Below are 27,292 nucleotides of genomic sequence, written 5' to 3' on the forward strand. Positions count from 1 at the left end.
TGATAGTTGTTTTAGACATATAATATTTCAACACTAACCCACACCAGTGTCAACTTCCATCCATCAGTGTTCTCATATTCCCTCCCCATCCCAACCTCCACTGTCCCAGCCTGTCAACTTGACAGGCACAATCCAAACAGTGGTGTTAGCTTAGGTTTCATGTTTTCAGTTTTGATGAGTGTGTGTTTGAGACTTACATGTTTTTAACAAAACCTTCCGGACTGCTTCCTGGTACTTTTTATGGCTATTTTGGTGCACAGGATAGTTCCCATCTTCTGAGAAAATTGGGGGAAACCTGGTGGGTATTTTTTCTTCCTGGTCTGAAATGAGAGCAGACTTGATCTGAGTGTGCAGCGAGTAGAGCTATGGGATACCCTTACTCTCTGCTCTGACAGAGACCTTTCCTCCCATCTTGCATCCAGTTTTCAGAATCTCAGGAGCCAAGTCTCAGGATTTTAGAGCTAAATCCCAGGGACCTGTGAAGGAACACCACTCGGCCTCCCTCATTGCTTTTGCTCCTCCTGGATTTTTCATTTTCTTGTTATGATGAGAATATTGACAGATTCTGAACCCTACTTCATGCCAGTGAGAAAAACCTCTTATCTAGATGGACACACCTTTCCTGGGATTGACATATTTGCAAGGGTTCAGTGGATCTCAAAGAGGAAGCTATGTTTGAGCGAAGTTACTGAAGATAAGGAGTTTGTGGGACGGACCCAGTGGCATCAGGAAGAGCTTTCAGGCAACACGAAGCAATAGAGGGTTCCCAAGGAGCTTGCAATTGATTTGGAACCTGATAAGTGCCCAGTGAAGTAGAGAGGGACACGGGGTGGCTGGAAAGGTAAGTAGGGTAGTACAGACTTAGTATTTTTTAAAATCACATTAGGAATGGAACCCCAGCCCTCAGAGATGCAAAGCCAGTCTTCTACCACTGAGCTACATCCCTGGCCAGACTTCATTTCAAACTTCATTCTTATGGGTAACTCATGACTCTGCACTCAGGAAATCACTCTTGATAGTGCTCAGGGATGCCAGGATAGAACCTGAGCCAGCCTTGTGCAAGGCAAGCACCCCAACCGCTGTCTTATCTCTCCAGCCCCACAAAACTTTCTTCGTAAAGGCCAAAACTCTTTGTAGAGACTGACTCAATCTTCCTTATTTTGGCTATGGTATGAATGGTTTGTGTCCCCCGAAGATTTTTATGTTGAGGGTGGAGAGATAATGCAGCAGGAATGGTGCTTGCCCTGTACGCAGCCATCCTGGTTTAATTTGTGGCTAATATATGCACCCCTGAACTGTGAGGTGTCACTCAAGCACAGCATGAATAGTCCCTGAGCACCGCTGGGTATGACCCAAAGACCCAAGATTTATGTTGAAAAACTAATGCCAGAGGTATTATATTTGAAGTGTGGCTTTGGGGAGGTGATTAATTTCTTAAGAATGGAAGAAGTTATAGGGCCATAGTGATAGTACAGTGGATAAGGTGTTTGCCTTGCATCTGAGTGACCTCAATCCCCAGCATCCCATATGATCCCCTAAGCCTGCCAGGAGTGATTCCTGAGTGCAGATCCAGGTGTACCTCCAAAGCAACCAAAAAATAATGGAAGAAGTTATGTTCTTATGAAAGAGATGTGAGAATGCAGTGAAAACTAGTTTGTGATGTAGAAGGCCCTCACGTGACATGCTGCCAACATGATTTTGGATTTCCACAACTGAGAAGTACTCTACTGTTTATGCACTATCCAGTTTCTGGCATTTTGTAATGAAAACCTGATCATTAAGATGCTTTGCCTTGAGGCTGGAGAGATAGTACAGCAGGCTGGGCACTTGCCTTTCACTCAGTTGACCTGGGTTCAGTTCCTGCACCCTATATGGTCCTTTGAGCCCCACTAGGAGTGAACCCTAAGTGCAGAGTCAGGAGTAAGCCCCAAGCACAGCAGGGCATGTCCCCCCCAAATAAGTAATAAAAATCCTCTAAATGTGAATGAATATACAAACATCAGACACAAAAATCAGAATCTATGGAGCACAGAAGAAACAGAATTGAGGGGAAGTTCATAGCAATACAGGGAACATCAGACAAACATAAAAGCTCAAATCAATAATCTAATCTCATAGGCTGAGAAACTGGAAAAATAGTAGCAAATCAATCCCAAAGTAAATAGAGGGGAGAAAAAACAAACCAGAGCATGACAAACTGGAAAAATAACAACAAATTAATCCCAAAGTAAATAGAAGGAAGAAAATACACGAGAACAGGGCCAGAGCTACAGTACAGAGGTTAAGACGCTTGTGTCGCATGTGGCCTGTTCTGGTTTGATCACTGGTGTTGACGGGAGTGACTCTGCAGCACAGACTAGGAATAGACCCTGAGCACTGTTGGGTGTGGCTTCCCAAATAACACCCCCCAAAATAAAATTTAATAAATCAGGACTGGAGAAATAATATAGTGTGTAAGGTGACCTGGCACCACATATGGTCCCCTGAGTGTAGAGCCAGGAGTAAACCTAAGCACAGCTGGGTGTAGCCAAAATAGACTACCCCCTATCCAAACAAAGCAAAACCAGAAGTCCATGGTATATAAACCAAGAAAAACCATACAAAAGGTCAATGAAACCAGGAGCTGTTCTATTCAAATGAATAAACAAACCCTTAGCTACTCACTAAAGGGGGGAAAGCCCAAATAAGTCATATGAGAGATGAGAGGGGAGGTTACAATGGACACCTCAGAAATACAAAAGATCGTGAGAGGCTTCTGTCTCACTAAGCTGGGGAGTTTAGGAGAAATTGATGAATTCATGGACTCAAGCTTCTTAGTGAACTAGGAACAATGGGAAAAACTGAAGAGGCCAATGACAAGAAAGAAATTAAAACTGCAGTTAAGAAATTCCCCAAGTTAAAAGCCTAGGTCCAAATTGGTTCAGTGAGTGCTACCTATGCAAATCAAAGTGACAATGATATCTCACACCAGTGAGAATGTATACATCAAAATAGATTAAACAATCAGTGTTGGTGCAGATGTGTAGAGAAAGTAACCCTCATTCACGGTGGGAATATCACCTACTTCAGCCTCTGAAAATCAGTAAGGAGATTTCTTAAAAAGTCAAGAATAGCAGCCAGAGCAATAGTACAGCAGATTAGGAGTTTGACTTGCATGCAGCCCACCTGGGCTCCATCTTATGCACCCCACAAGATCCCCCAAGCTCACCAGAAGTGATTGTGAGCTTAGAGCTAGGAGTAAGCCCTGAGCATGAATGGTGTGTCTCCAAAATAAACTCAGGCTGGAAAGATAGCACAGTGGGTAGGGCACTTGCTTTGCATGTGACCAACCTGCATTCAATGCTCTGTATCCTATATGGTTCCTCAGAGCACTGTAGCACTGTCATCCCATTGTTCATCGATTTGCTTGAGCGGGCACCAGTAACATCTCCATTGTTGGACTTGTTGTTACTGTTTTTGGCATATCAAATAAGCAAGGGAGCTTGCCAGGCTCTGCTGTATGGGCGGGATACTCTTGGTAGCTTGCCGGGCTCTCGGAGAGGAATTGAACTCAGGTCAGCTGTGTGCAAGGCAAACGCCCTACCCCCTGTGCTATGACTCCAGCACACCAGGATTGATTCCTAAATGCATAGTATGAAGTAACAATGTATCATCAGATGTGGCCCAGAAAACAAAACACCAGCAAACACAAAAGAATAGAGCTCCCATATGACCTAAAGATTCCAATTCTAAACATCAAGTCCCTAGACATTAAAAACATCCAGTGAAAAAGATAATATGCATTAATAGCTAGCATATGGAAACAACCTGAATGTCTTAACAACAGTTGAATGAATAAAGTTGTGGTATAGGGGCCACACCTGCCCACATCCTAGGTGTGGTCCCTAGATCACAATTGCCTTGCATGAAGCTGCAGTGGATGTGACCCCAATTAAAATCCCAACAATACAATGCTCAACAACCCTGAGCACTGCTGATTGGTCCAACCACTTTTCACCCCCCCCAAAAAAAATAAAGAAGAAAAAGAAGAAATAAAGAGAGAAGAGAAAGAAAGAAAAGAAATTGTGGTATATACACATAATGAAATACTTTGTAGCTTTAAGAAAGATAAATCTTTTGTTTGGGGGGGGGCACCTGGCAGTGGCAGTGCTAGGGCTTACTCCTGGCTCTGCACTGGGGATCACTCCTGGTGGGGTTTAGGGAACCATGCAGAGTGCTGGGGATCAAACCTGGGTCAGCTATGTGCAAGACAAGTGCCTTAACTCCTGTACTACTGTTCCTGTTCCTAGGTAAGTTTTAAAGTATATAATTCGGTTAACAATAGACTATGTTGTACAGCTTTCTAGGACTGAGTCATCTTGTATAATTACTATCTACCATTTCCTCCTTCTCTAGCCTCTGGCAACCACTTTTATATGTTTCCATGAGATTATTTTACTTTTCCATTTAAAAATATGCTTAGGGGTCTAGAGTGATAGTACAGTGGGTAGGGCATTTGACTTGGATGAAGCCAGCCCAGGTTCAATCCCTGGCACCCCATATCAGCACCACTCTTCCTGATCCACCAGGAGTGATCCCTTACCAGGAGTAAGCCCTGAGCACTGCCACTGCCACGAAAGCTCCTTCCCCCCTGTACTGCCGCTCTGCCCTACTGTGAAGAATGCTGTGGTGAATAATGATCATTAAATAGTGGATGATGTCGCACTGAGCATATCTGAGTACAGATCTCTCTGAGATCTGGATTTCATATTATATACCCAGAAGTGTGTAGATAGATAGATAGATAGATAGATAGATAGATAGATAGATAGATAGATGAGTTCTAACTTTAAGTTTTTGAAAAACTTTCATACTGCTTACCACAGTGGCTATACCAGTTGGCATTCCAACCACACATATACAAGGATTTCTTTTTTTCTTCTTTACCTACAATTATTCTCTTCCCCACAGCTCTTAAAAATTTTGATTGGGTGGGGGGAGGGTTGTGCCGTCAACAGGTCAACTTGTACCTGCAGGACGAGTGCATCAGCAGCTTGATGGTGCCTTCAGGCTTTCTGGTACCCCAAAATTGCCGCTGTTCCTTTGGCTGGATCCCAACAACTTGGTACCAAGTTTACCAAGAAATTAGATGGCCAAAAGTTAGATATGTGGGAGCCACACCCACAAACAAACTCTGGCTCAGGTATACAAGCTCATTTATTGGCCTTATTTCAGAGACCCATAGATAAATCTTGAAAGAGACAAAAACTCACAATCTCAGACCTGTGCATGGCTGAACAGACTAGGGTATATCAGAAGGGGGCGGGTTGACCTGGTGCCCACCCAAGCAGAACCCCTGGCAGCCACTTGCTTCCACAATCCAAAATTGGCATCATACCCTTGGCCTGACTCTTAAGTCTCAGAACGGACCTCATCAAGATAAAGCACTGTAGCACTGTAGAACTGTTGTCCCCATGTTCATCGATTTGCTTGAGCAGGCACCAATTACATCTCCATTGTGAGACTTGTTACAGTTTTTGGCATACTGAATACTCCACGGATAATTTGCCAGGCTCTGCTATGTGGGCAGAATACTCTCGGTAAATTGCTGGGCTCTCCAAGAGGGGTGGAGGAATTGAACCCGGGTCAGCCGTGTGCAAGGCAAATGCCCTACCCACTGTGCTATTGCTCCAGTCCATCAAGATATAACCTGTTGAAAATTCTGGTATGCTTTTTTTTTTTTTTACTTTTTGTGTCACACCCGGCGGTGATGCACAGGAGTTACTCCTGGCTTATGCACTCAGGATTACTCCTGGTGGTGCTCAGGGGACCATATGGGATGCTGGGAATTGAATCCGGGTCGGCCGCATGCAAGGCAAATACCCTACACGCTGTGCTATCGCTCCAGCCCCAGTACGCGGGTTTTGTGACTGAAATCTTCAGGCTTTCTCAGAGTTGGGATGGGCTACCTCCCCCCACTTCCCATGCTCTTGAAAGCACCAAGAGTCACCCCCACAAACCAACTCCAGCGCCACCCTGTAAGCTTCAGAGGCTCATAAATAAATCTTGAAAGAGATAAAAAGCTGCAGTTAGTTTTGAACTCGCACATGGCTAAACAGACTGAGGTAAATTGGAGGGGGGCAGGTTGGCCTGTGCCCACCCAAGCAGAGCCCCTGGCAGCCACTTGCTTCCACAATCTAAAATCGCCACCATACCCCGGCCTGTATCCACTGTCTCAAGATGGACCTCACCAAGACATAATCTGCTGAAAATTTTGGTAGGCAGGTTTTATGACTGAAATCTCCAGGCTTTGTTGGGGGTCACGATGGGCTACCTCCCCCCATTCTCTGTATTTCCAGAAACCTCAACAGTCACATCTACACGCCAAAGCTTCTACCTGATTGAAAAGCTACTCCAGCCTTACCATCCCAATAAAAATACCGAATTCCCTGAACAAACACCATGACCTTTTTTTTTTGGGGTCACACCCAGTGATGCACAGGGATTACTCCTGGCTCATGCACTCAGGAATTCCTCCTGGCAGTGCTCAGGGGACCATATGGGATGCTGGGAATAGAACCCGGGTTGGCCGAATGCAAGACAAATGCCCTACCTGCTGTACTATTGCTCCAGCCCCCACCATGACCTTTTATCACCTTTACTGCAAACCATAATGCAAAAAGGAAAAGAGAGCAAGAAAGAAAGTGCCTCCCATAAAGGGAGGCTTGGGGTAGGGGGTGTGGGGCTGGGGGATGGTGAGGGCGAGATGGGGGACATTGGTGGCGGGAAATGTACACTGTTAGAGGAATGGGTGCTGGATCACTGTATGACTGAAACCCAATTATGAACAGCTTTGTAATGGTCTATCTCACAGATATCCAATTTAAAAAAATTTTAAGTAATGTGGGAGTTCATGCCCAATTCAATCGGCTTAATCAATGGCTGAATAAATAGCAGTACTCCTACATTTAAAAAAAATTGATAGGAAGCAGGATTTATGGTGTAAGGTTAGAAACAGACCAGGCAGCTCCGGGCTCTCCGGTGTCAGTGCCTACCATCTGCCCAAGGTCCATGGTCAGGCACTGTTCACATCTTCGGATTCAATCTGCATTTAACTTGGTAAAGTCCCACTTCTTGGAGATGTGGATTTCCAGGCAGTCAGGGAACTTGAACTTGAACATAGAGCCTTGTTCACACGCTCCTCACTCTGTAGCTTGGTGTAGATGAATGTGATGACGTGTCCAATATGGATACTGGACACCAAACCCTAGTACTTTCCAATGGTTCCCCACACCTGTCCAGAGCCTAAGATTGGGGACAGCATTAGGGCAGAAATGAATATCCATCACAAAGGACTGTCTCCAAGGTCCCTGAGGGCAACCTATGCCAGAAACAGGCAGTAGGTACTCCCACAGGGGCTGCTATTTGTAGATAGTGTACATTGGCTCCGTGGGAAATAACAGTCTGTGTAATGACTGCAATATATATATATGTATGTATGTGTATGTGTATATGTATATATATATATATACACATACATATATATATACATGTATGTATATATATGCTGGGAGCTACTCCTGGTTCTGTGCTCAGTGGTTACTCCTAGCGGTGCCCAGGGAGCCACATAGGGTGCCGGGGATTGAACCCTGGTTGGCCACGTGCAGGGCAAACGCCCTCCCACTGTACTATTGCTCCAGCCAACTAAATAGCATTTTGATTTTTTTTTTGTTTTTGCTTTTTGTGTCACATCCAGCAGTGCCAAAGGGCTACTCCTGGCTCTGCACTCGGGAATTACTCCTAGCAGTGCTCAGGGGACCATATGGGATGCCAGGGATTGAACCTGGATCGGCCGCGTGCAAAGGAAACACCCTCCCCGCTGTGCTATCCCTCCAACCCCCTAAGTAGCATTTTGAAACTTATCTATAACTCCCTAATAAGCAAGAAAAACACTTATTAGAAACAACATACTCTATCACTTTGAATTTTCAAACATTTGAAATGTTTAAGATTTTTTTTTGGTAGGAATTGGACCCTAGCCTTATACATGTAAGGCAAGTGCCCTGCTGCTGAATAACATTCTCAGCCCTTTCAGGGGCAGAGCTGTGAGGAATATGCTCTGTGCACGGGGATGATACCTGGGGTTGAAGTGAAGGCCTCATGTTGGCAAAGACAGGCACTTCCCATGCGCTTGCTCTTTTTAATTTTGGGGGCCTCCCAGGCAGTGTTTAGGGAGCGAGGCTGGTACCTGGCTAACCAGACCATCCATTCAATATGAAGGCATGAAGAGGTACTGCCAGAGATCACCAGAGCCACCTTGGTGGTTCTTGAGAGACTTCAGGGCTATTCCTGGCGATGCTCCAGGGAGCCAGGTGGTGTCAGAGTCAAGTTTTTGTGGGAGGGAGGGAAAACTTTTCTTGAAGTATGGTACACTACCACTGAGATGTACAGAGTATATAGGTATATAGGTATGTCTAATTTATGACGTCCATACCCAGCAGTGCTTGGGGGTGAATTGGTCCAGGGCCAATTCTAGTGATGCTTAGCCTGGCAGTGCAGGCCTGATAGTTTGTGGTAGGGTCCAGTGGCACCTGGAGTAGTGGGGTGGAGGCACATGCCTTGCCAGGAACTTGGGACTTCCATTATGTTAAGCATGTCTGTATCACTAAAACATATCTCTGGCTACTATTAACTTTTTTTGGGTAATGTTTTTAATGAGATGCTGAGGATGAAACCCACGCCCTAATGCATGGTCTACTCCCCACCCCTCTGGCCCTGAGCATGGGTATTTGTTAAAATAAGTTTGTGTTTTGCTACTTTGCTTGCATCTCAGAAACCTGAACTGCTCAGGAACTAGATAAAAAGTTGTCATTCTCAGGGCTGGAGTGATAGCACGGCAGGTAGGGCGTTTGCCTTGCACGCGGCTGACCCGGGTTCGATACCCAGCATCCCATATGGTCCTCTGAGTACGGCCAGGGGTGGTTCCTGAGTGCAGAGCCAGGAGTGACCCCTGAGCATCACTGGGTGTGACCCAAAAAGCAAAAAAAAAAAAAAAAGTTGTCATTCTCTCTGGACGTTGTTCCCTGAAATGGCTGACTTGTCTCAGAGGCTGGGACTGCCACTCTGTTCTGGAGGTCCTCTCTGGTTTCTGCTTGGTCACATTCATTCATTATCTTCCCTTTTCTTTGTCACCATCAGTGCTTGATACTTGGTTGCAGTGCTTGATACTTGGTTACTCTGCTTATCTGTGGAGCTTGCTAGGGGTTGCACTGTTGGGGTGCCAGACATCCTAGGTGACCACTTAGATGACATGATCTAAAGGGTCTGAACTTATAGTCTCACAAGGCTCTACCACTGAGTCATCCCCAGGCCCCCTCACATTTTTTTTTGGAGGGGAGGCACATCCATCGGTCCTAAGGGCTGACTCCTGACTCTGTGCTCAGGGATCACCCCTGGGAGGTGTGGGGGATATATTGGGGTGCCAAAAATTGATCGCTTTGGTCACAGTCCCCTTCATTCTTATCTTTCTCCCTCCTCCCCCCTTTAGCATTCCAAAAGAAAGTTTCTTAAACATTCTCTATCTCAGTTATTGACGCTACCAGAGGTGGATATTGTTCTTAATCATTCCCTCCACAGTTGAGGACTTGGAGTGGTGACAGTGTCAAGTTCTGGTGGCCTGGAATTAATCTGGGTGCTGGTTAATACTTCCTCACAGGTTAAAGCAATAAGGAACAAGTTCTTGGGAGCACGAGTTATTTGAGTTTGCTCATTTGACTTTGGGTGATGTGGGGTGGCTTAATATTAATGGCCAAGTAGATGTAGACTAAGAAAAGGCAAGACTTATTCCAGTGGGCAACAGGGCCTGGGCTGGAAGTAATTATTGATTTAGGCCCAGATAATAGTCAGAGCTCTGTTTGATGCTGAGGCCTTAGGCTATTCTTCAGGATCATTTATATATATACATACACATGTATATATATATAAATTATATATATATATATATCTGTTTCCCAGTAGTAGGCTCTAGCTTCCAATATGAGTGCTTACCACATGCTTGAACCTGTGCTGAACTTTATCATCCTTTAGGTTGCCTTCCTCCTGAGTCAAGCACCACTTGGCATATTCTTCTCTTCAGTTTTTGGCAAACTAGAAGATCTTCTTGGTATTCCATGGCTTCCTCAGGCTGCTAAGCTTTTGAAGTCACATAGACTGAAAGCTGGTGAGGAGCAGGTGGGAATCATGCTAGTTATTACTGTGAAAGGGCGTGTTCTGGGGAGAGGAGACAATGAACTTTTTATAAGAAAACTACTGTGACAGGGTAGATGAATCCATCATTTTGTTGGTTGGTAGCAGAAAATAGGTTTATAATTAAATCCATTGAAACCACACTTTATATGTACATGCTTTATATATAGATACAAATATATAGAAACAGATAGATATATTTTGGTGATAAACAGATAAGAAATACCCTGTTTTAAAGCTTTATTTTAAATTAGGTCATAAACTGAGAGTTGTCACAAGAACACATTATATGCTTTGAAATAACCACTGGCGTGGTCCCAAAGTAGTTGGGTGGATCTTCCACTTATCCAATTTAATGATGCAGATTTCTCAGAATTTTAGACTTCCCAGGGCCACTGTGTGATAAAAAAAAATCTTAATTATCTACTATTTTGCTCATTCTCCCTGTTTGTCGGAATTGATTGGCTACACTGTCTTCAGGATGAAGGTTTGTTTGTTTGGTTGGTTGTTTGTTTGTGGAGCAAGAGTTTTATTTGAAACTTATTTAGAAAGATTTAAGGGGAGAGAAAGGGAGAAGTACACATTTGAGGAAGAACACGGGCCTCTCCAGAGTGGAAGTAAGCAAAGAAACACGAAGACATGCAAGTGAGATACATGTTCAAGGGAGAACACAGGCATGACAAGCAAGCGAGGATGAAGAATTTTTAGAATAGATTTACCAGAGTAGTTTCTAAAATTCTGGCTTTCAAATTAAGGTATTTCCCAGATGCTTAGTGATGATAATGTTTTTTTGGGGGGGCGGGGTCACATCCGGCGATGCTCAGGGGTTACTCCTGGCTCTGCACTCAGGAATTACTCCTGGCGGTGCTCGGGGGACCATATGGGATGCTGGGAATCAACTCGAGTCAGCCGTGTGCAAGGCAAACGCCCTACCCGCTGTGCTATCGCTCCAGCCCCAGTGATGATAATGTCTTAACACACATCATCGGTAGTTGTCTTGAAGTTGGTAATACCATGCTGACTGGGAATCAAAAGACAATCAGCTATAGTGGGGGAAAAAGGTGGTAGAATATATATATATTAAAAAAAAACTCTGGGGCTGAATGTATATATATGTGTGTATATATATATACACATATATATACTATATACATATAGTATATATATGAACTCTGATAATACAGTGTGTAGGGCATTTTCATCCTGTAAATCCTCTGAGCACCACCAGGAGTAATTCCTGAGTGTAGAGCCAGGAGTAACCAGGAGTAACCCCTGAGCTTTGCCAAATGTGACCCCAAAAGCCAAAATTAATTAATTAAAAAAGAACTCGTTGCTTGTGGTCACATCTGCTGCTGGGCATTAATGCTTTGAAGTTGACTGGAGCGCTAAGAAGGACTGAAATTGGCTGAAATATGTTTGGAAGTCTAACTTGTACTTGTCTTCACAGATACAGGGAAACTGCTCTGAAAAAAAAAAAAAAAAAAGACAGGAGCATGAGCCCAGGGAACTCAGCTCCTCCCGAGGACACATTTTGCAGAGTGGAAGCTCCTTCATTTCTCTTTTTTTTTTTTGTGTGTGGGGGGGGTAGGGGTGGGCATACATGGTGGTACTCAGGATTTACTCTTGGCTCTGTGTTCAGGAATCACTCCTGGAAGGATTCAGGGGACCATATGTGGTGCCAGGGATCGACCCAGGTCGGCCATATGCAAGACAAATGTTGTATGATTGTTTTGGTCCTCCTTTATTTCTATGTCCAAAAATAATTTCCTCAAAATGGTGTCTGCAATGCTCAAGATTCTGAACAAAGAAGAAGTAAGACAGGAATGAGATAATAGGTTTAGTGCTGCTTGTAGATTTGTCATGTAAAATGGAGCTCATCAATCTTTCTGTGATAACAGATTTATGGAATACACGCGGCACACCTATAAGAGGTAGGCACGGGCTGGAGCAATAGCACAGCGGGTAGGTCGTTTGCCTTGCACTCGGCCAACCCTGGTTCGATTCCCAGCATCCCATATGGTTCTCTGAGCACTGCCAGGGATGGTTCCTGAGTGCAGAGCCAGGAGTAACCCGTGCATTGCCAGGTGTGACCCATAAAGCAAAAAAAAAAAAAAAAGAAAAAGAGGTAGGCACTATTATTCTGCAAGTGAAAAAACAGCTCGAACTTTAGTAATTTGCTCAAGGTCGCTTAACTAGCCTGTAGCTGAGACGTGAGTTTAGTCCAAGCAGTTTGGCTCCAGAGCACAGGCTCTTCACATTCCACTAACCTGGTTCTTGGAATTGTCTAAACGGGGCTTCCAGGAAAAACCAAAGAGACCCCTGCATACACTTCATGGGTTCTTATCAAGGGAGTCTGTCACTCTGGAATCCTTGAGCTGGAGACATGGGTGGGGGACACAATGTAAGTATCTGGATTCAGAGGTAGCACCCTGCCACCATAAGCTTCACTGAAATGTGTAGCATCACGCCCGATGGCCAATGGTCAGGTCTAGGACCTGTGGTGGAGGCGAGCTTTGTCCGCCACTGGTCCCGCTGGGAAGAACAGTGGGGAAAGCCTGGAGAAGACAGTCACGTCATGGTAGTGGCCCCACTTTGGGAGGTCTTGGTAGATTTTAACTAAGTAGCTTGAACACATGCCCCTTCTACTTTCAACTCACAGGAGAAAATTATCTGCTACCATATTGTGTAGGTTGTTTCCCGATACAGTTATAACTTCAGCAGGTCTATCCATTTGGAAAATCAGGGGCTTTTGGTCAGTTCACTCCTAGCTCACTTGTACTACACATGCTACTCTGTAATAGAAGAGTTATAGTGCCCCCTGCTGGAATCTAAGAATGTCAATCCTCAGCTGTCCTCTAACAAGTGGGCCACCAAACACACAGACCCAGAAATGCCTGGAGACCTAGGAGATGGAAAGGACGTTCAGGTCAGGGCAGGGAAAACCAACAGTGTATCCTCTATTAGGATCCAGAAAATGAGAACACATGTGATGCTGCTCTGCTTTTACCAAAAGATTTGAACTTTAGTTCTTTGAAGAAATGAATAAAGCTTGAGAGTCATGATTTTGTGAAGGGGTCATTTGTCTCAAAGACTCAAGACAGAATAAAAATCGTCTGTCCCTTTCTATTATTTTTTTCTGAGTCTCCTGTCAATGGACAATGTCTTGAGTGTGGCTTTGTGTCAAGGTAAGTCTAGCTTGCAAGAGTTTTCATATTGAAAAGTGTGGGACTTATCTCAGCAAAACCAAATAAAAGAGAATTTGTTTGAAATCAAGACTAAGACATTTGTGGCCCAAGAGGAGTGTCCTTGCATGGAGATCAACTTATTCTCTTTGTGGTTCCTGTGGTACCTGCAACATTTTATCTTCTCATTCAAATAGGGATCAAGCATTGCCATTAGAGAGAGTGCTTCTTTAGTCTCCTTTAATGCAGAACAATTTTTCTGCTTTCATTCATATGACAACATTATTTTGGGGCCACACCCAGTGGTGCTCAGGGCTTACTCCTGGCTCTGCCCTCAGGGATCACTCTGATAGGCTTGGAGGACTATATTGAATCTGGGTCGCCTTTAAGGCAAGCGCCAACCAGCTGTGCTACTGGTCCAACCCCAACATTTTTTAATAGTACAAGCAAGATATTTTCCCCCCTTGGGGCTGGAATGATAGCACAGCAGATAGGGTATTTGCCTTGCACGCGGCCAACCCGGGTTCGATTCCCAGCATCCCATATGGTCCCCTGAGCACTGCCAGGAGTAATTCCTGAGTGAAGAGCCAGGAGTAACCCCTGTGCATCGCTGGGCGGGACCCAAAAAGCAATATATATATATATATATATATATATTATATATATATATATCCCCTCATCTTGTCTTCCCTAAATTGTTATTTTATGACCAGGGGTTACAATCCTGGTTGTGATAATTGTTATATCTCAAAATGGTGCTTACTAAAGTCATTGTCTTAGGGTTTACTGATTTGATGAGTGCTAGTTGAGTCTTGTGTTACTCTCGTTGATCTTAGTGGTCTTCTTTCCCATCAAACTAGTCCATTTGAAAAATGAATTAGCAGGCCTCATCGGCAGCAGAATAGTAGAAGCCAGAACACAAATCACAGACTCTGAGGAAGAGGTCAATCACTGTCACTGTCATCCCATTGCTCATTGATTTGCTCAAGTGGGCACCAGTAACGTCTCCATTGTGAGACTTGCTGTTACTGTTTTTGGCATATCGAATACACCATGGGGAGCTTGCCAGGCTCTCCCGTGTGGGCGGGATACTCTCAGTAGCTTGCTCCAAAAGGGACGGAGGAATCGACCCAGGTCGACTGCGTGCAAGGCAAACACCCTACCCGCTGTGCTATCACTCCAGCCCAAGAGGTCAATAAATAAGAAAATTTTAAGTGGGGTTCGGGGTAGTGCGGGTGGAGCAATAGTACAGTGGGTAGGGAATTTGTCTTGCTGGAACCAATCTAGGTTTGATCCCAAGCATCCCATTCCCCTGAGCCCCTCAAGGAGTGATCCTTGAGTGCAGAGTCAGGAGTAAGACCTGAACATTGCTGGTGTGCCCCCCAAAAAAATAGAAGAAAAAAACATTTTTTAAGTGAATAAAATTTAAGTCAGATGTGGGATAGACTTAGAAAGGAATATCATAGGAATTCCAGAAGAAGAGAAAAAAGAAAGAGGAAGAAATGCTAGTAGATAAAATAATAGCCAAGAACTGTCCCAATCCGAAGAAGACATGTATCCTTATCCAGGAAGTCCTAATAATTTCAAACAATATAAACCTAAAGAAAAGAACACCAAGACATACTGTAATCAAAATGGCAAGAACCAAAGAGAGGTAAGCATCAGGAGAAAAGCAAAGACCCATATATAAAGAAGCCATCATAACTCACATTGAATTTCTCACATGGAACTCTACAAGGAAGAAGGGAATGGTATGATATACCTGGAGATGTGAATGAAAGCAACCTTCAACCAAGAACCGGCTGTTTTTCCAGTTATCACAGAGATCTGAAAGAGTAAAAATCATTCCAGACAAAAACTGCTAAATGCATGCATGGTTTCTAAACCATCTCTGCAATAAGTACTAAATGACAGTCCAGAAAAGGCAAAGAATAAAAATCAAGATCCAGAGACTATGAAATAAAACTCCCGGAAGAGAGCCACACAGAACGTCCTGGAGCATCTTATACTCTAGCCCATATATGTACCAAAAGTAGCACACATTTGTTTGGTTTTAAAATACATGCTTGTAATCTCTTATAGAAGGGCTTCAGTGGCTCCAGGATGAAATACAACAATCTTCACACTCTTCCCTCCTACAGTGGAGGGAAGAGCACGGTGGTGGGATTGGTGTTTGAATATTACCTGTAATGAACTATTGTGAACAACTTTATAAAAAAAATTTAAAAGGCATGGGGCTGGAGCGATAGCACAGCTGGAGCGATAGCACACCTACTATCATCATTGAACAGATCAACCAGACAGAAAATCAATAAGGAAACAACAATCCTAAATAGTAAGTTTTAAGTACTTGGATGAATAGACATGTGCAGGGTTTCCACCTCTCAGAAGATGAATACAATTTCTCCAATGGACATTGAAAATTCTCCAGGATAGATCACATACTGGAACATAAACTGAGTGTGCATGAAGTCAGAAAAATATAAATCATGTCAAGTCTGTCATTAAACAATGAATATATAAATTAACTATACAAATAAAGTTGGGAAAATACAAACATTTGGAGACTAAAAATATACTATTGAACAAACATTGGGTCAAAGAGGAAAATAAAAGCAGAAATTAAATATATTTTCTGTATGGGGCTGGAGCAATAGCACAGCGGGTAGGGAGATTGCCTTGTATGCGGCCTACCCGGGTTCGATTCCCAGCATCCCATATGGTCCCCTAAGCACCACCAGGGGTGATTCCTGAGTGCAGAGCCAGGAGTAACCCCTGTGCATTGCCAGGTGTGACCCAAAAAGAACAAAAAAAAAGAGAGAAAACTACAAAATAAAAATTGAACTCTAAAAAAAAATTTCTGTAAATTGAGGAGAATAAAGACATAAACTATCAGAATGTATGAACACATTGAAAGCAGTATTAAGAAGGAAGTTCAGGGGCTGGAGTGATAGCACAACAGGCAGGGCACCTTGCATGCGGCAGACCCGGGTTCGATTCCCAGCATCCCATATGGTCCCCCAAGCACCGCCAGGAGTAATTCCTGAGTGCAGAGCCAGGAGTAACCCCTGTGCATCGCCAGGTGTGACCCAAAAAGAAAAAAAAAAGGAAGTTCAGGGGTGGAAGCAATAGCACAGGGGGTAGGATGTTTGCCTTGTACACGGCCAACCCAGGCTTGATCCTTGGCATCCCATGTGATCCCCTGAGCTCCACCAGGAGTAATTTCTGAGTGCAGAGCCAGGAGTAACCCCTAAGCATTGCCAGGTGTGACCCAAAAAAACAAAATAAAGTAGTGTTTATTTTGTATAGCAATATAAGCTTACATGAGGAAATAGAAAATTAGTAACCTCACATCTCAAGAAACTAAAAAAAGAACAAGTGAAGCTAAAAGGAAGTAGAAGGAAATAATAAACTTCGAGTAGACATAAATGATATAGAAAGGCTGGGAGGTGACTCAAAGGGCTGGGGTGCATGCTCTGCATGCAGCAACCCTGGGTTCCATCCCTGACACCACATGTAACCCTCGAGCACTTTATCACCACAAAGTATGGCACGAAAACAAATAGAAGTTATAGAAATCCAGTTCTAAGTATCGATAGAACCAAGAACTTTTTCTTTCTTCGATATTTAGGACTTGGGGGCTTATATGCAGTATGGCAGATGGAACTGGGTTTGGCTGCATGCATGTACTATCTCTCTCCTTTGAAACTAAATCAGAATAAAATTTTCTTAAAATAAACAAGATTTCAAAAACCTTTAGCAAGACTCATGAAGAAAAAAACAAAGCTCATGAAACAGATAAAAATGAAAATGGAAACGTTTTAACAGATACCTCAGATACAAAAGATTGTAAGAAATTACTATGAACAACTTATGCCATGAAGTTGATATATAGGAGAAATTGATGGATTGGGGCCAGAGAGATAGTAGGGGTTAAGGTGCTGCTTTGCCTGTAGATGACACCCAAGTTGATCTTTGCCACCATGTGCCCTGATAACTGTCAGGAGTGAGTCCCTGAGAAGTGCCAGGACTAAGCCTTGAGCTCCACTAGGTTTGAAGAAAGAAAGAAAGAAAGAAAGAAAGAAAGAAAGAAAGAAAGAAAGAAAGAAAGAAAGAAAGAAAGAAAGAAAGAAAGAAAGAAAGAAAGAAAGAAAGAAGGAAAGAAGGAAAGAAAGAAGAAGGGAGGGAGGGAGGGAGGGAGAAAGGAAGGAAGAAAGGAAGAAACAAGAAAGAAAGGGAAAGAAAGGAGGGAGGCAGGATAGGAGGGAGGGACAAAAGGGAAAGGGAGAGGGAGGGAGAGGTAGGAAGGACGGGAGGAAGGGAGAGAGGGAGGGAGGGAAGAAGGAAGAAGGAAGGATGGAAGAGGGGAGGAAGGAAGGGAAGGAGTAATATAGGGAGGAAGGAAGGAAGGACAGAAAGGGAAGGAGGGAGCAAGGAAGGGAAAAAGGAAGGAAGGGGAGGGATGGAAGAGAGGAGGGGGAGGAAGGAAGGACAGGAGAGAAGGAGGAAGGAGAAAGAAAGGAGGGGAGGGAGGGAAGAAGGGAGAAAAGAGAAAATGGAGAGAGGGAAAGAGGAAGGAGAGGGGCCGGAGCGATAGCACAGCGGGTAGGGCGTTTGCCTTGCACGCGGCCGACCCGGGTTCGATCCCCGGCATCCCATATGGTCCCCCAAGCACCGCCAGGAGTAATTCCTGAGTGCAGAGCCAGGAGTAACCCCTGAGCATCGCTGGGTGTGACCCAAAAAGCAAAAAAAAAAAAAAAAAAAAAAAAAAAAGAAAGAGGAAGGAGGAAGGAAGGAAGGAAGGAAGGAAGGAAGGAAGGAAGGAAGGAAGGAGGAAGGAAGGAAGGAAGGAAGGAAGGACGGAAGGAAGGAAGGAAGGAAGGAAGGAAGGAGGAAGGAAGGAGGAAGGAAGAAAGGAAGGAAGGAAGGAAGGAAGGAAGGAAGGAAGGAAGGAAGGAAGGAAGGAAGGAAGGAAGGAAGGAAGGGAGGGAGGGAGGGAGGGAGGGAAGGAGGGAGGGAGGGAGGGAGGGAAGGAGGGAGGGAGGAGGCTGGAGTGATCGTACAGTGGGTAGGATGCTTGCCTAGCATGCAGATGACCCAGGTTCCATCTCTGGCTCTCCCTATGTTCCTGAGCTCTACCAGGAGTGATCCCTGAGTGTAGAGACAGAAGTATGCCCTGAGCACTGCCAGGTGTGACCCCCCTCAAAAGAAAAAAAAAAGAGGAGGAAATGTGGAAATGTCCCAGACAGTCTCTGGGCTGAGAACACTGTGGCCTTCCCAGAATGGCAGATTCTCCTCCCTGCTGGAAGGCCCCGCAGCCTCCACTCTCACCCAGCATCCTCTGGCACAAAAATGGCTGTTCCACAATGAACCTTATCAAGCCACCAAAACTGTCCCCCTCCACAGCTCCTACAGTGTGTGTCTGCATGTTGGCTGTGCCACACCTCCAAACTTCACAGTACTGACGACCCAGTAGGAGCAAGCAAATTTGATTGGAAAGTTGTGTAAAAGTTTGCCAAGCTCAATGGGTCAAAACAATAATATAGAGGGCTCAACTGGCACTAACTAGCTCAGTAAATCAATGACTTTAGCAACACCATTATGGGATATGACAATTATCACAAATTCACTTAAATTGATCTATTTATTGATAGTTTCATTTGCCACTCTGTTTAAATAAGTTATATGAATTTAATTTGTATCTGCTAAGGGGGTAGGTTTGGGGTATTGGGTAGAGGAAAGGTCACACTAGTGGTGGGTTTGGTATTTGAACACTGAATATTTGAAATAACTATTATGAACAACTTTGTAAATCATAGTGTTTAAATTTAAAAAAGGAAGGAAGGAATGAAAGAAGGTGTTGATGAAGTTTGGGAGGTTATACAACCTGCTAAGATTGAATTAGAGGGGCTGGTGCAATAGCACAGCGGGTAGGGCGTTTGCCTTGCACGCGGCCGACCCGGGTTCGATTCCCAGCATTCCATATGGTCTCTTGAGCACCCTCAGGGGTAATTCCTGAGTGCAGAGCCAGGAATAACCCCTGTGTGTTGCCAGGTGTGACCCAAAAAGCAAAAAAAAAAATATTGAATTAGAAGGAGAAAATATAAATCCTTCCTTATAATTTTATTTGGCCAACATTACATTATCCTCCAAACAGACTGAAATAATACTAAAAAAATGAAATTATAGACCAGTATCTGTAATACAGATTCATAAATATTCAATAATATTTAAGCAAACTGAACCCAACAATACATCAAAACTATGCAACAACATCAAGTGGTATTTGTTACAGGGGCTAAAGGATGATGGTTAAATATATGCATGTCAGTGAATACAATATACCACATATCAACAAAGGTCGGAGTGATAGTACAGTAGGTAGGGCACTTGCTTTGCATACAGCCAACCTGGGTTCAATCCCCAGCATTCCATATGGTCCCCTGAACACTGCCAGGAGTAATTCCTCAGTGCAGAACCAGGAGTAATCCTTAAGCATCGCCAAATGTGACCCAAAAACCAAAAGCAGCAGAGAAGTGCATGAGGTAAAACAAGACAGGACTCTTCAACAAATGCTGCTAGGGAATCTGATTAGCCACATTAAAAAAAAAAAAACACCAAAAACCTGGATCCCTATCTCACATCATTTACAAAGGGAATAGAACAAAACCTCAATGGGATATCACATCACACTAACAAAAACGACCTATATCAAAAAGACCAAACACAACCAATCCTATAGAGATATGGTCAAAGAGAATCCTTGTTCCTGTTGGTGGGGCTAGCATCTGGTTCAGTCTCTATGGAAAACAATATGAAGAATGAAAATTACAAAAAGAATATGTCAGAGATCTCAATGGGCGGGAGCACATGCTTTGCATTCAAGAGGTGTGGATTTAATTGCTTGCCATTGTACGGTCCTCCAAGCACTGCTTGGAGTAACAGAGCTGAGACTAGCCTTTTTAACGCCACAGGTGTGGCCCAACAATAAAACAACCAAATGACCCATAGATTCCATTCTTTGGCATTCACCCATGAGCACAATGTAAATTAAAAAAAAACTATTTGTCTATAAATCTATCTAGATATATATACCCATGTTCATTGCAGAACTGTTTAGAATAGCCAAGATCTGAAAACAACTCAAATGTTCAAAAAGAAATTAGTGGATAAAGAAATTAGTAGATAAAGTGCATATACATAATGAGTACTAGTCAGCTATAAGAAAAGAAGAAATACAGTCTTTTCTTTTGGAGGGAATTTAGGCTATGCCTGGCTGTGTTCAGGAACTGTCTGAGATCTGTGCTTAGGAGAAATTCCTGATGGTGCTTGAGGGATACACCGTAAGTAGCACCAGAGACTGAACCAGAGTTGGCTTCAAACAAGGCAAATGCTTTTAACCCCCATACTATCTTCCTGGTGCCTGAAGTCTGTCTTTTGCTACAGTTTGAGTGGAACTGAAATGTTAAGTTAAATGAAATAAGAATGAAGTGACAAATCCTGTATGATTTCATTCATATGGAATTAAAAAAAAAAACAAAGGGAAGAGACAATGGTAAAAGAAAACAAATCTGGCGCACATGCTGCCCGAGCCTATGTGCTGCTTGCACCCCACGTGGCCGAGCACATGTGGAGCCTGAGCACGTGTCGCCCTCATCTCCCCCTTTTTTTTTTTTTTTTGCTTTTTTGGGTCACACCTGGTGATGCACAGGGATTACTCCTGGCTCTGCACTCAGGAATTACTCCTGGAGGTGCTCAGGGGATCACATGGGATGCTGGGAATCGAACCCAGGTCCACCATGTGCAAGGCAACTGCCCTACCTGTTATGCTAGCTCTCCAGCCCTCATCTCCTGTCTTGAGATGGGGACTTTCATGCTTTCATGTCTAATGCTGGGATGTGTGTAGGGGCTCTCTCTCCGCCTTGGAGAAGCCCGGGTTCTCTCTTGAGCATGTTACTCTTCCACTTTCTCTTACTCCTTCCCTTCAAAACCGCCAAATAAAATCTGTTTTACTTGAAAGGAAGAAAGAAAGAAAGAAAGAAAGAAAGAAAGAAAGAAAGAAAGAAAGAAAGAAAGAAAGAAAGAAAGAAAGAAAGAAAGAAAGAAAGAAAGAAAGAAAAAAAGAAAGAAAGAAGGAAGGAAGGAAGGAAGGAAGGAAGGAAGGAAGGAAGGAAGGAAGGAAGGAAGGAAGGAAGGGAAGGAAGGAAGAAGAAAGAAAGAAAGAAAGAAAGAAAGAAAGAAAGAAAGAAAGAAAGAAAGAAAGAAAGAAAGAAAGAAAGAAAAAGGGAGGAAGGAAGGAAGGAAGAAGGAAAGAAAGAGAGAGAGAAAGAAAGAAAGAGAGAGAGAAAGAAAGAAAGAAAGAGAGAGAGAGAGAGAAAGAAAGAAAGAAAGAAAGAAAGAAATAAAGAAAGAAAGAAAGAAAGAAAGAAAGAAAGAAAGAAAGAAAAAAAGAAAGAAAGAAAGAAAGAAAGAGGGAGGAAGGAAGGAAGGAAGGAAGAAGGGAGGGAGGGAGGAAAGAAAGGAAGGAAGGAAGAAAGAAAGAAAGAAAAGAAGAAAGAAAAGTCCTTGAATTCTGACAATGTTACCAAGAAATTACCAAGAAGGCATAGAGGGGTACAGATAAAATTAACTCTATTGTGAATTTTTTTATATGTATATATGTGTGAAGAAAAAAAAGAAAAGGTAAAATGTTGCTTTAAAGAGAATTAATGAGAACTTAGTCCTTTATTAAGTTCCTCCTCACTTGGGAGTTCCTTTTCCTTTCTCCTTTCCAATAAACTCTTATACTCCCCCCAAATAAAAAAGCATGAATGAGATAATTGGGATATAGATTGTAGATGATTAGATAATAATATGTCGTTGTTAAAATTTAATGAGCTTAGCTGAGGGCTGAACCTGGTTCTGCTGTGGCAAGGCAAGTGCGCTACCTACTGCATTATCATCATGGTCCCTATTTATTTATTTTTAAAAGGGGGCGTGGGCTTGGAGCCACAAATGGCAGTGCTCAGGCATCACTCCTGGCAGGCTCAAAAGACCATAAGGGGTGGCCAGGATTGAACCTGGGTTGGCCTTGCACAGGCAAATGCCCAGCCTGCTCTACTATCTCTCTAGCCTTCCAAGAAGATAATTTTAAAACACTTTTGTTGTGTCAACACGGAAGAGATCATGAAAACTTGAGGGGAATCATAAAGATAACTTTTTTAAAAATTTGCCTTGCAAATGTCTGACTTCATTTTTAAGTAAGCATAAGCAGAAACTACAGAAGGTCTGGCTGAAGAGAATATAAATAGCACAGCACTCATCAATAGCTACATTTTGAAAGAAAATGAATTGATACTATGTAAAAAAACTAGGGTCACACATTCTTCTTGTATCACTTGTAGTCCCATTGATCTTCGATTTTCTAGAGCGGTCGCCAGTAACGTCTCCATTTGTCCCTGTCTCGAGCTAGTGCAGCCCAATGATATCTGCTCGTTTCAGGAACAGGGAGAGCCTCAAATCGTTCATTCAGAGATTTGGTGAAGAAATCTGACCATCTAGTTGGTGGGCGGCCACGAGGTCTTCTGACGTCCCATGGAATCCAGTCGGTAACAGCTCTAGTCCAGCAGTCGTCTCTGAATCGCATTACATGACCAGCCCATCTGATTTTTGATGCCTTGGCATACGGGACAGCATCCCTGATTTTTGGCCGTCGACGGAGGTCAGAACTCCGGATTCCTTCTCTCACTTGAGTGAGACATGATATTCCCAGCATAGCTCTTTGGATTCCTCTTTGGGATACCCTAATTGCATTCTCATCCTGTTTGCGTAGGGCCCAGGTCTCTGAGGCATATGTTAGTGCAGGAAGAATGGTGGAATCAAAAAGATGTGCCCAGAGTCGGAGGTTCTTCCTTCTCTTAACAACCTCTTCAACGCTCTTGAATGCATCCCACGCTGCTCTCTTCCTCTTGCGCAGTTCTGGCACCAAGTTGTTCCTCATGTTGATTTCTCGACCCAGGTACACATAGCTGCTGCATCCGGAGATGTTCGTTCCATTGAGAGCAAATGGAGCTTCAGGGACTAGTTCGTTTTTCATGAACATGGTCTTGTTGAGATTCAGCTGCAATCCGACCTTTCCACACTCGTGGTCAAAGTCGGTCAGCATTTGTGCAGCTTGGCTAATGTTTGGCGTTGTGAGAACGATGTCATCAGCGAAGTGGAGGTGGTGTAATTGCCGACCATCTATCTTCATTCCCATTCCTTCCCATTCCAGTCGTCGCATGGTGTTCTCAAGGGCGGCACTGAAGAGTTTCGGTGAAATGGTATCACCCTGCCGCACCCCTCTCTTACATCAATGATCACTTCCTTATAGAATGGTGAGATCCTGGTGGTGAATCCACAATACAGCTCTCGGAGGACTGTAAGGTATGTATCAGGTTTTGATTCTCCAATTTACAATTTAATCTTTTTGGAGCGCCTACCTAGTGGTGCTCCGGGCTTAATCCTGGTTCTGCACTCAGAGATCACTTCTGGCAGGGCTTGGGGAACCACATAGGATGCTGGGGATTGAACCCAGGTTGGTCGTGTGCAATGCAAGGGCCTTACCTGTTGTTCCATCACTTGGATCCCTCAGCAGTTTTAATTTTAAGCATACAAATCAAACTATTGTTTGATATTTGTACAATTGGCCCACATGATGATTATTTTGTGACATGTTTATGCATATGAGAATTAGAAAAATCAGAAGGAGTCTACCCAAGTTTGCTACACTGAATCCACCCAGGTATTCTTACCCTAGCCTGCACAATAGTACTATGAAGTTGAAAGTCTGGGTTGTTGCTCAGAACTTTTTTTGGTGGGGGAGTGGGGATACCTGGTAGTACTCAGAGGTTATTCCTGCTTCTTCATTCAGGAATTACTTCTAGTGGTGCTTGGGGGACCTTATGGGGTGCCAGGGATGGAACCTGGGTTGGCCGCATATAAGGCAAGTGCCCTATCCACTGTACTGTTCTTCCAGCCCCTGTTGCCCAGGGCTTTTGGAAGACAGTTGCAGGTGCAGACCCATAGAGTTACTAAATTACTGTTCTGGCCAACTTTTCTTTTTCTTTTTTCTTTTTTTTTTTTGTTTCTTTTTTTCATTTTGGACACATGCAGTGGAGCTCAGGGCTTAGTCCTGAAATTTCAGTACTGATGAATTTGGACATGGGGTGAATATATCCTCTCAGTATTCTGTTTTCTTTTTCTCAGTAAGGAGGTAAGACTTGGAGAGGTTAATTAATTTACCTGAGGAATAAATCTGGGTTGGCCGTATGCAAAGCAAGCGCTTTGCCTGCTGTACTAATGCTCTAGCCCCTTTTAATTAGGTGAAGTTATCACCAGGGAGGGATGGATTCCTGGAAAATTTGAGAACTAGATATTAGGGAATTGAATAGAACCCACCTGACATTTCAATTCAGAGTTTGGGGAGGGGAATTTAAAAGATTTTCCTATCATATAGCATATCACTGTCTATGGATGAAACAAAATATAAACATCTGGTATATTACTTAAAGTCACTGTCACTGTCATCCTGTTGCTCATCGATTTGTTCGAGCAGGTACCAGTAACGTCTCTCATTGTGAGACTTGTTGTTACTGTTTTTGGCATATCCAATACACCACAAGTAGCTTGCCAGGCTCTGCTGTGCGGGCGCGATACTCTCAGTAGCTCACCAGGCTCTCTGAGAGGGGCGGAGGAATCAAATACAGGTCGGCCGGCCTAGTGAAAGGTGAATGCCCTACCGCTGTGCTATTGCTCCAGCCCATTACTTAAAGTAAATTAAACTAATTTGGGGCTGGAGTGATAGCATAGCGGGTAGGGCGTTTGCCTTGCACGAGGCTGACCCGGTTCAAATCCCAGCATCCCATATGGTCCCGAGCACCGCCAGGGGTGATTCCTGAGTGCATGAGCCAGGAGTGACCCCTGTGCATTGCTGGGTGTGACCCAAAAAGCAAAAAAAAAAAATTAAACTAATTTATATTATTTTAACGTAAAATGGAAAAGAAAATTATATACATTTTGGGGCTGGAGAGATAGCACAGCGGGTAGGGCGTTTGCCTTGCACGCGGCCGACCCGGGTTCGAATCCCAGCATCCCATATGGTCCCCCTGAGCACCGCCAGGGGTAATTCCTGAGTGCATGAGCCAGGAATGACCCCTGTGCATTGCCGGGTGTGACCCAAAAAGCAAAAAAAAAAAAAAAAAAAAAAAAAGAAAATTATATACATTTCATGAAAAATATTTTCATAGAAAAGCTGGTCATTAATCATGCATACAGTTTTCTGCTCACAGCAAGACCTGTGGGATCTGTCCATATAAATATTTAAATATAAACAATGGTATATGTTTGAAGACTTCTGGCCTTAGTACTGTGATCCTGGGTAAATTAATTAACCTCTCCAAGTCTTACCTTCCTTACTGAGAAAAAGAAAACAGTAATATTGAGAGGATATATTCACAAAACTACTGAGAGCATGAAATGGAATCACACAATGCCTGGTATACTAAATAAATAGATGTTTACTAAGTACTTAAGTCAAGAAAATTAGAAATAAATTAGAGGGCTGGAGCAATAGTACAGCAGGTAGGGTGTTTGCCTTGCACGCGGCCGACCTGGGTTCTATTCCCAGCATCCCATATGGTCCCCTGAGCACTGCCAGGAGTGATTCCTGAGTGTAGAGCCAGGAGTCAGCCCTGAGCATCGTCGAGTGTGACCCAAAAACCAAAGAAAAAAAAAAGAAAGAAATTAGAAATTAGTATGTGGGCTTCCTCTGATTATATACTGAGAGATAACTGGTATCAAATTGCAGTGTGGGGTAGAATGTAGCTCAGCAATACAACATTTATCTTGCTTACAGAAGTCCTGGGTTCAGATCCCCAGCATTACAAAAGCAAAAGGAAAAAGATGGTTAAGGCATGCAGACAATCCAGGTGCAATCCTGGCACTACTCCTGAGAACTGGCAGGAGTGACCCCTGAACTCAGGAGTCATACAGGCTGGCATGGCCCCAAAATACCCCCCTCCACAACAACAACAAAAAAAAAACCTAAAAGGAAAAAAAGTAGGAGCACACCAAATTAGATAAGAAAGTAACATAGAGGCCAAAACAACAGGCAAAATAATAACATAGAAGGCTTCATTAGCAACAAACAACTTTAGTAAATCCTTAGACAAAGACTTAGTAACCCCATCGTGAGATATAACAATTTTCACATAAAAATTTATTTTTAAACTTATTAATTTAATATTGGAGCTTTGATATCTAATCAATTTCAACTCTAGAATTATATCAACAGTTGTTTTGTCTACATCAAAAAATTTAAAAGGGAGGGGGCAAAAAATTTAAAACAATTTTAAAAACTCAAATGCTGGCTAAATAAGAAAACGTCAATCTGGTTATACAAATTACATATCATAGTAAGAATTTAAATTACAGAACAGAAAAACTGAATGACTCCTTTCCCTACCTCATAATTTAATTAGTGTTTAAATTGTTAGTCTGGGGTATGTGAGTGTTTGTGTGAAAGGAATCCCTAATCCTAAGAAGGAAAATAAATGGGTAGAAAGTGGCTTTCTGACCCTCCATCCTATAATCTCCTTACTTGTTTCTTCAATTGTCACCACTTTTTTGTTTCGAAAGGAATTTTGGTATCCCAACAGATATATGTGGAAAAAGTCCATCTAAACTTCTCCCTGTCCTCTTCTGGAATGTTCACGCTGGAGCACTGGACTCTGGTTACCATGGTAATTCCTAAAGAATGACCATAGTGACACTCCCTTTGTCTACAAAGGTATAGAATGATGGTTCGTGGAGAAGCTGGAGCGGGAGGGATGCTAAAGAGCTTCAGGAACAGGGAGGAACTAAGCACG

General features: G+C 43.3%; 2 protein-coding genes and 1 pseudogene across 7 annotated transcripts in view; 1 reads left to right on the forward strand and 2 right to left on the reverse strand.

Moving 5' to 3' along the window:
* The window catches only part of ADCY6 (adenylate cyclase 6), a 33,454-nt gene extending 22,801 nt beyond the window's left edge, over positions 1-10,653 (forward strand). For all 6 annotated transcript variants that reach the window (XM_055125899.1, XM_055125901.1, XM_055125900.1 and 3 more), the window contains exon 22: positions 10,066-10,653. In XM_055125899.1, the coding sequence (XP_054981874.1) occupies positions 10,066-10,293 (228 nt within the window). In that variant the 3' untranslated portion in view covers positions 10,294-10,653. The remainder of the gene's footprint in view (positions 1-10,065) is intronic.
* TEX49 (testis expressed 49) overlaps positions 1-27,103 on the reverse strand; it is a 30,513-nt gene extending 3,410 nt beyond the window's left edge. Inside the window, exons 1-2 of the mRNA XM_055125906.1 lie at positions 27,025-27,103; positions 198-320 (exon numbers count right to left, since the gene is read on the reverse strand). Of these exons, the coding sequence (XP_054981881.1) occupies positions 198-320; positions 27,025-27,103 (202 nt within the window). The remainder of the gene's footprint in view (positions 1-197; positions 321-27,024) is intronic.
* LOC129402977 (small nucleolar RNA SNORA70) lies at positions 7,333-7,460 on the reverse strand (annotated as a pseudogene).
* Positions 27,104-27,292: the final 189 nt, after the last annotated feature.

Source organism: Sorex araneus, chromosome 2, assembly GCF_027595985.1.
Source record: "Sorex araneus isolate mSorAra2 chromosome 2, mSorAra2.pri, whole genome shotgun sequence".
Lineage (NCBI taxonomy): Eukaryota > Metazoa > Chordata > Mammalia > Eulipotyphla > Soricidae > Sorex > Sorex araneus.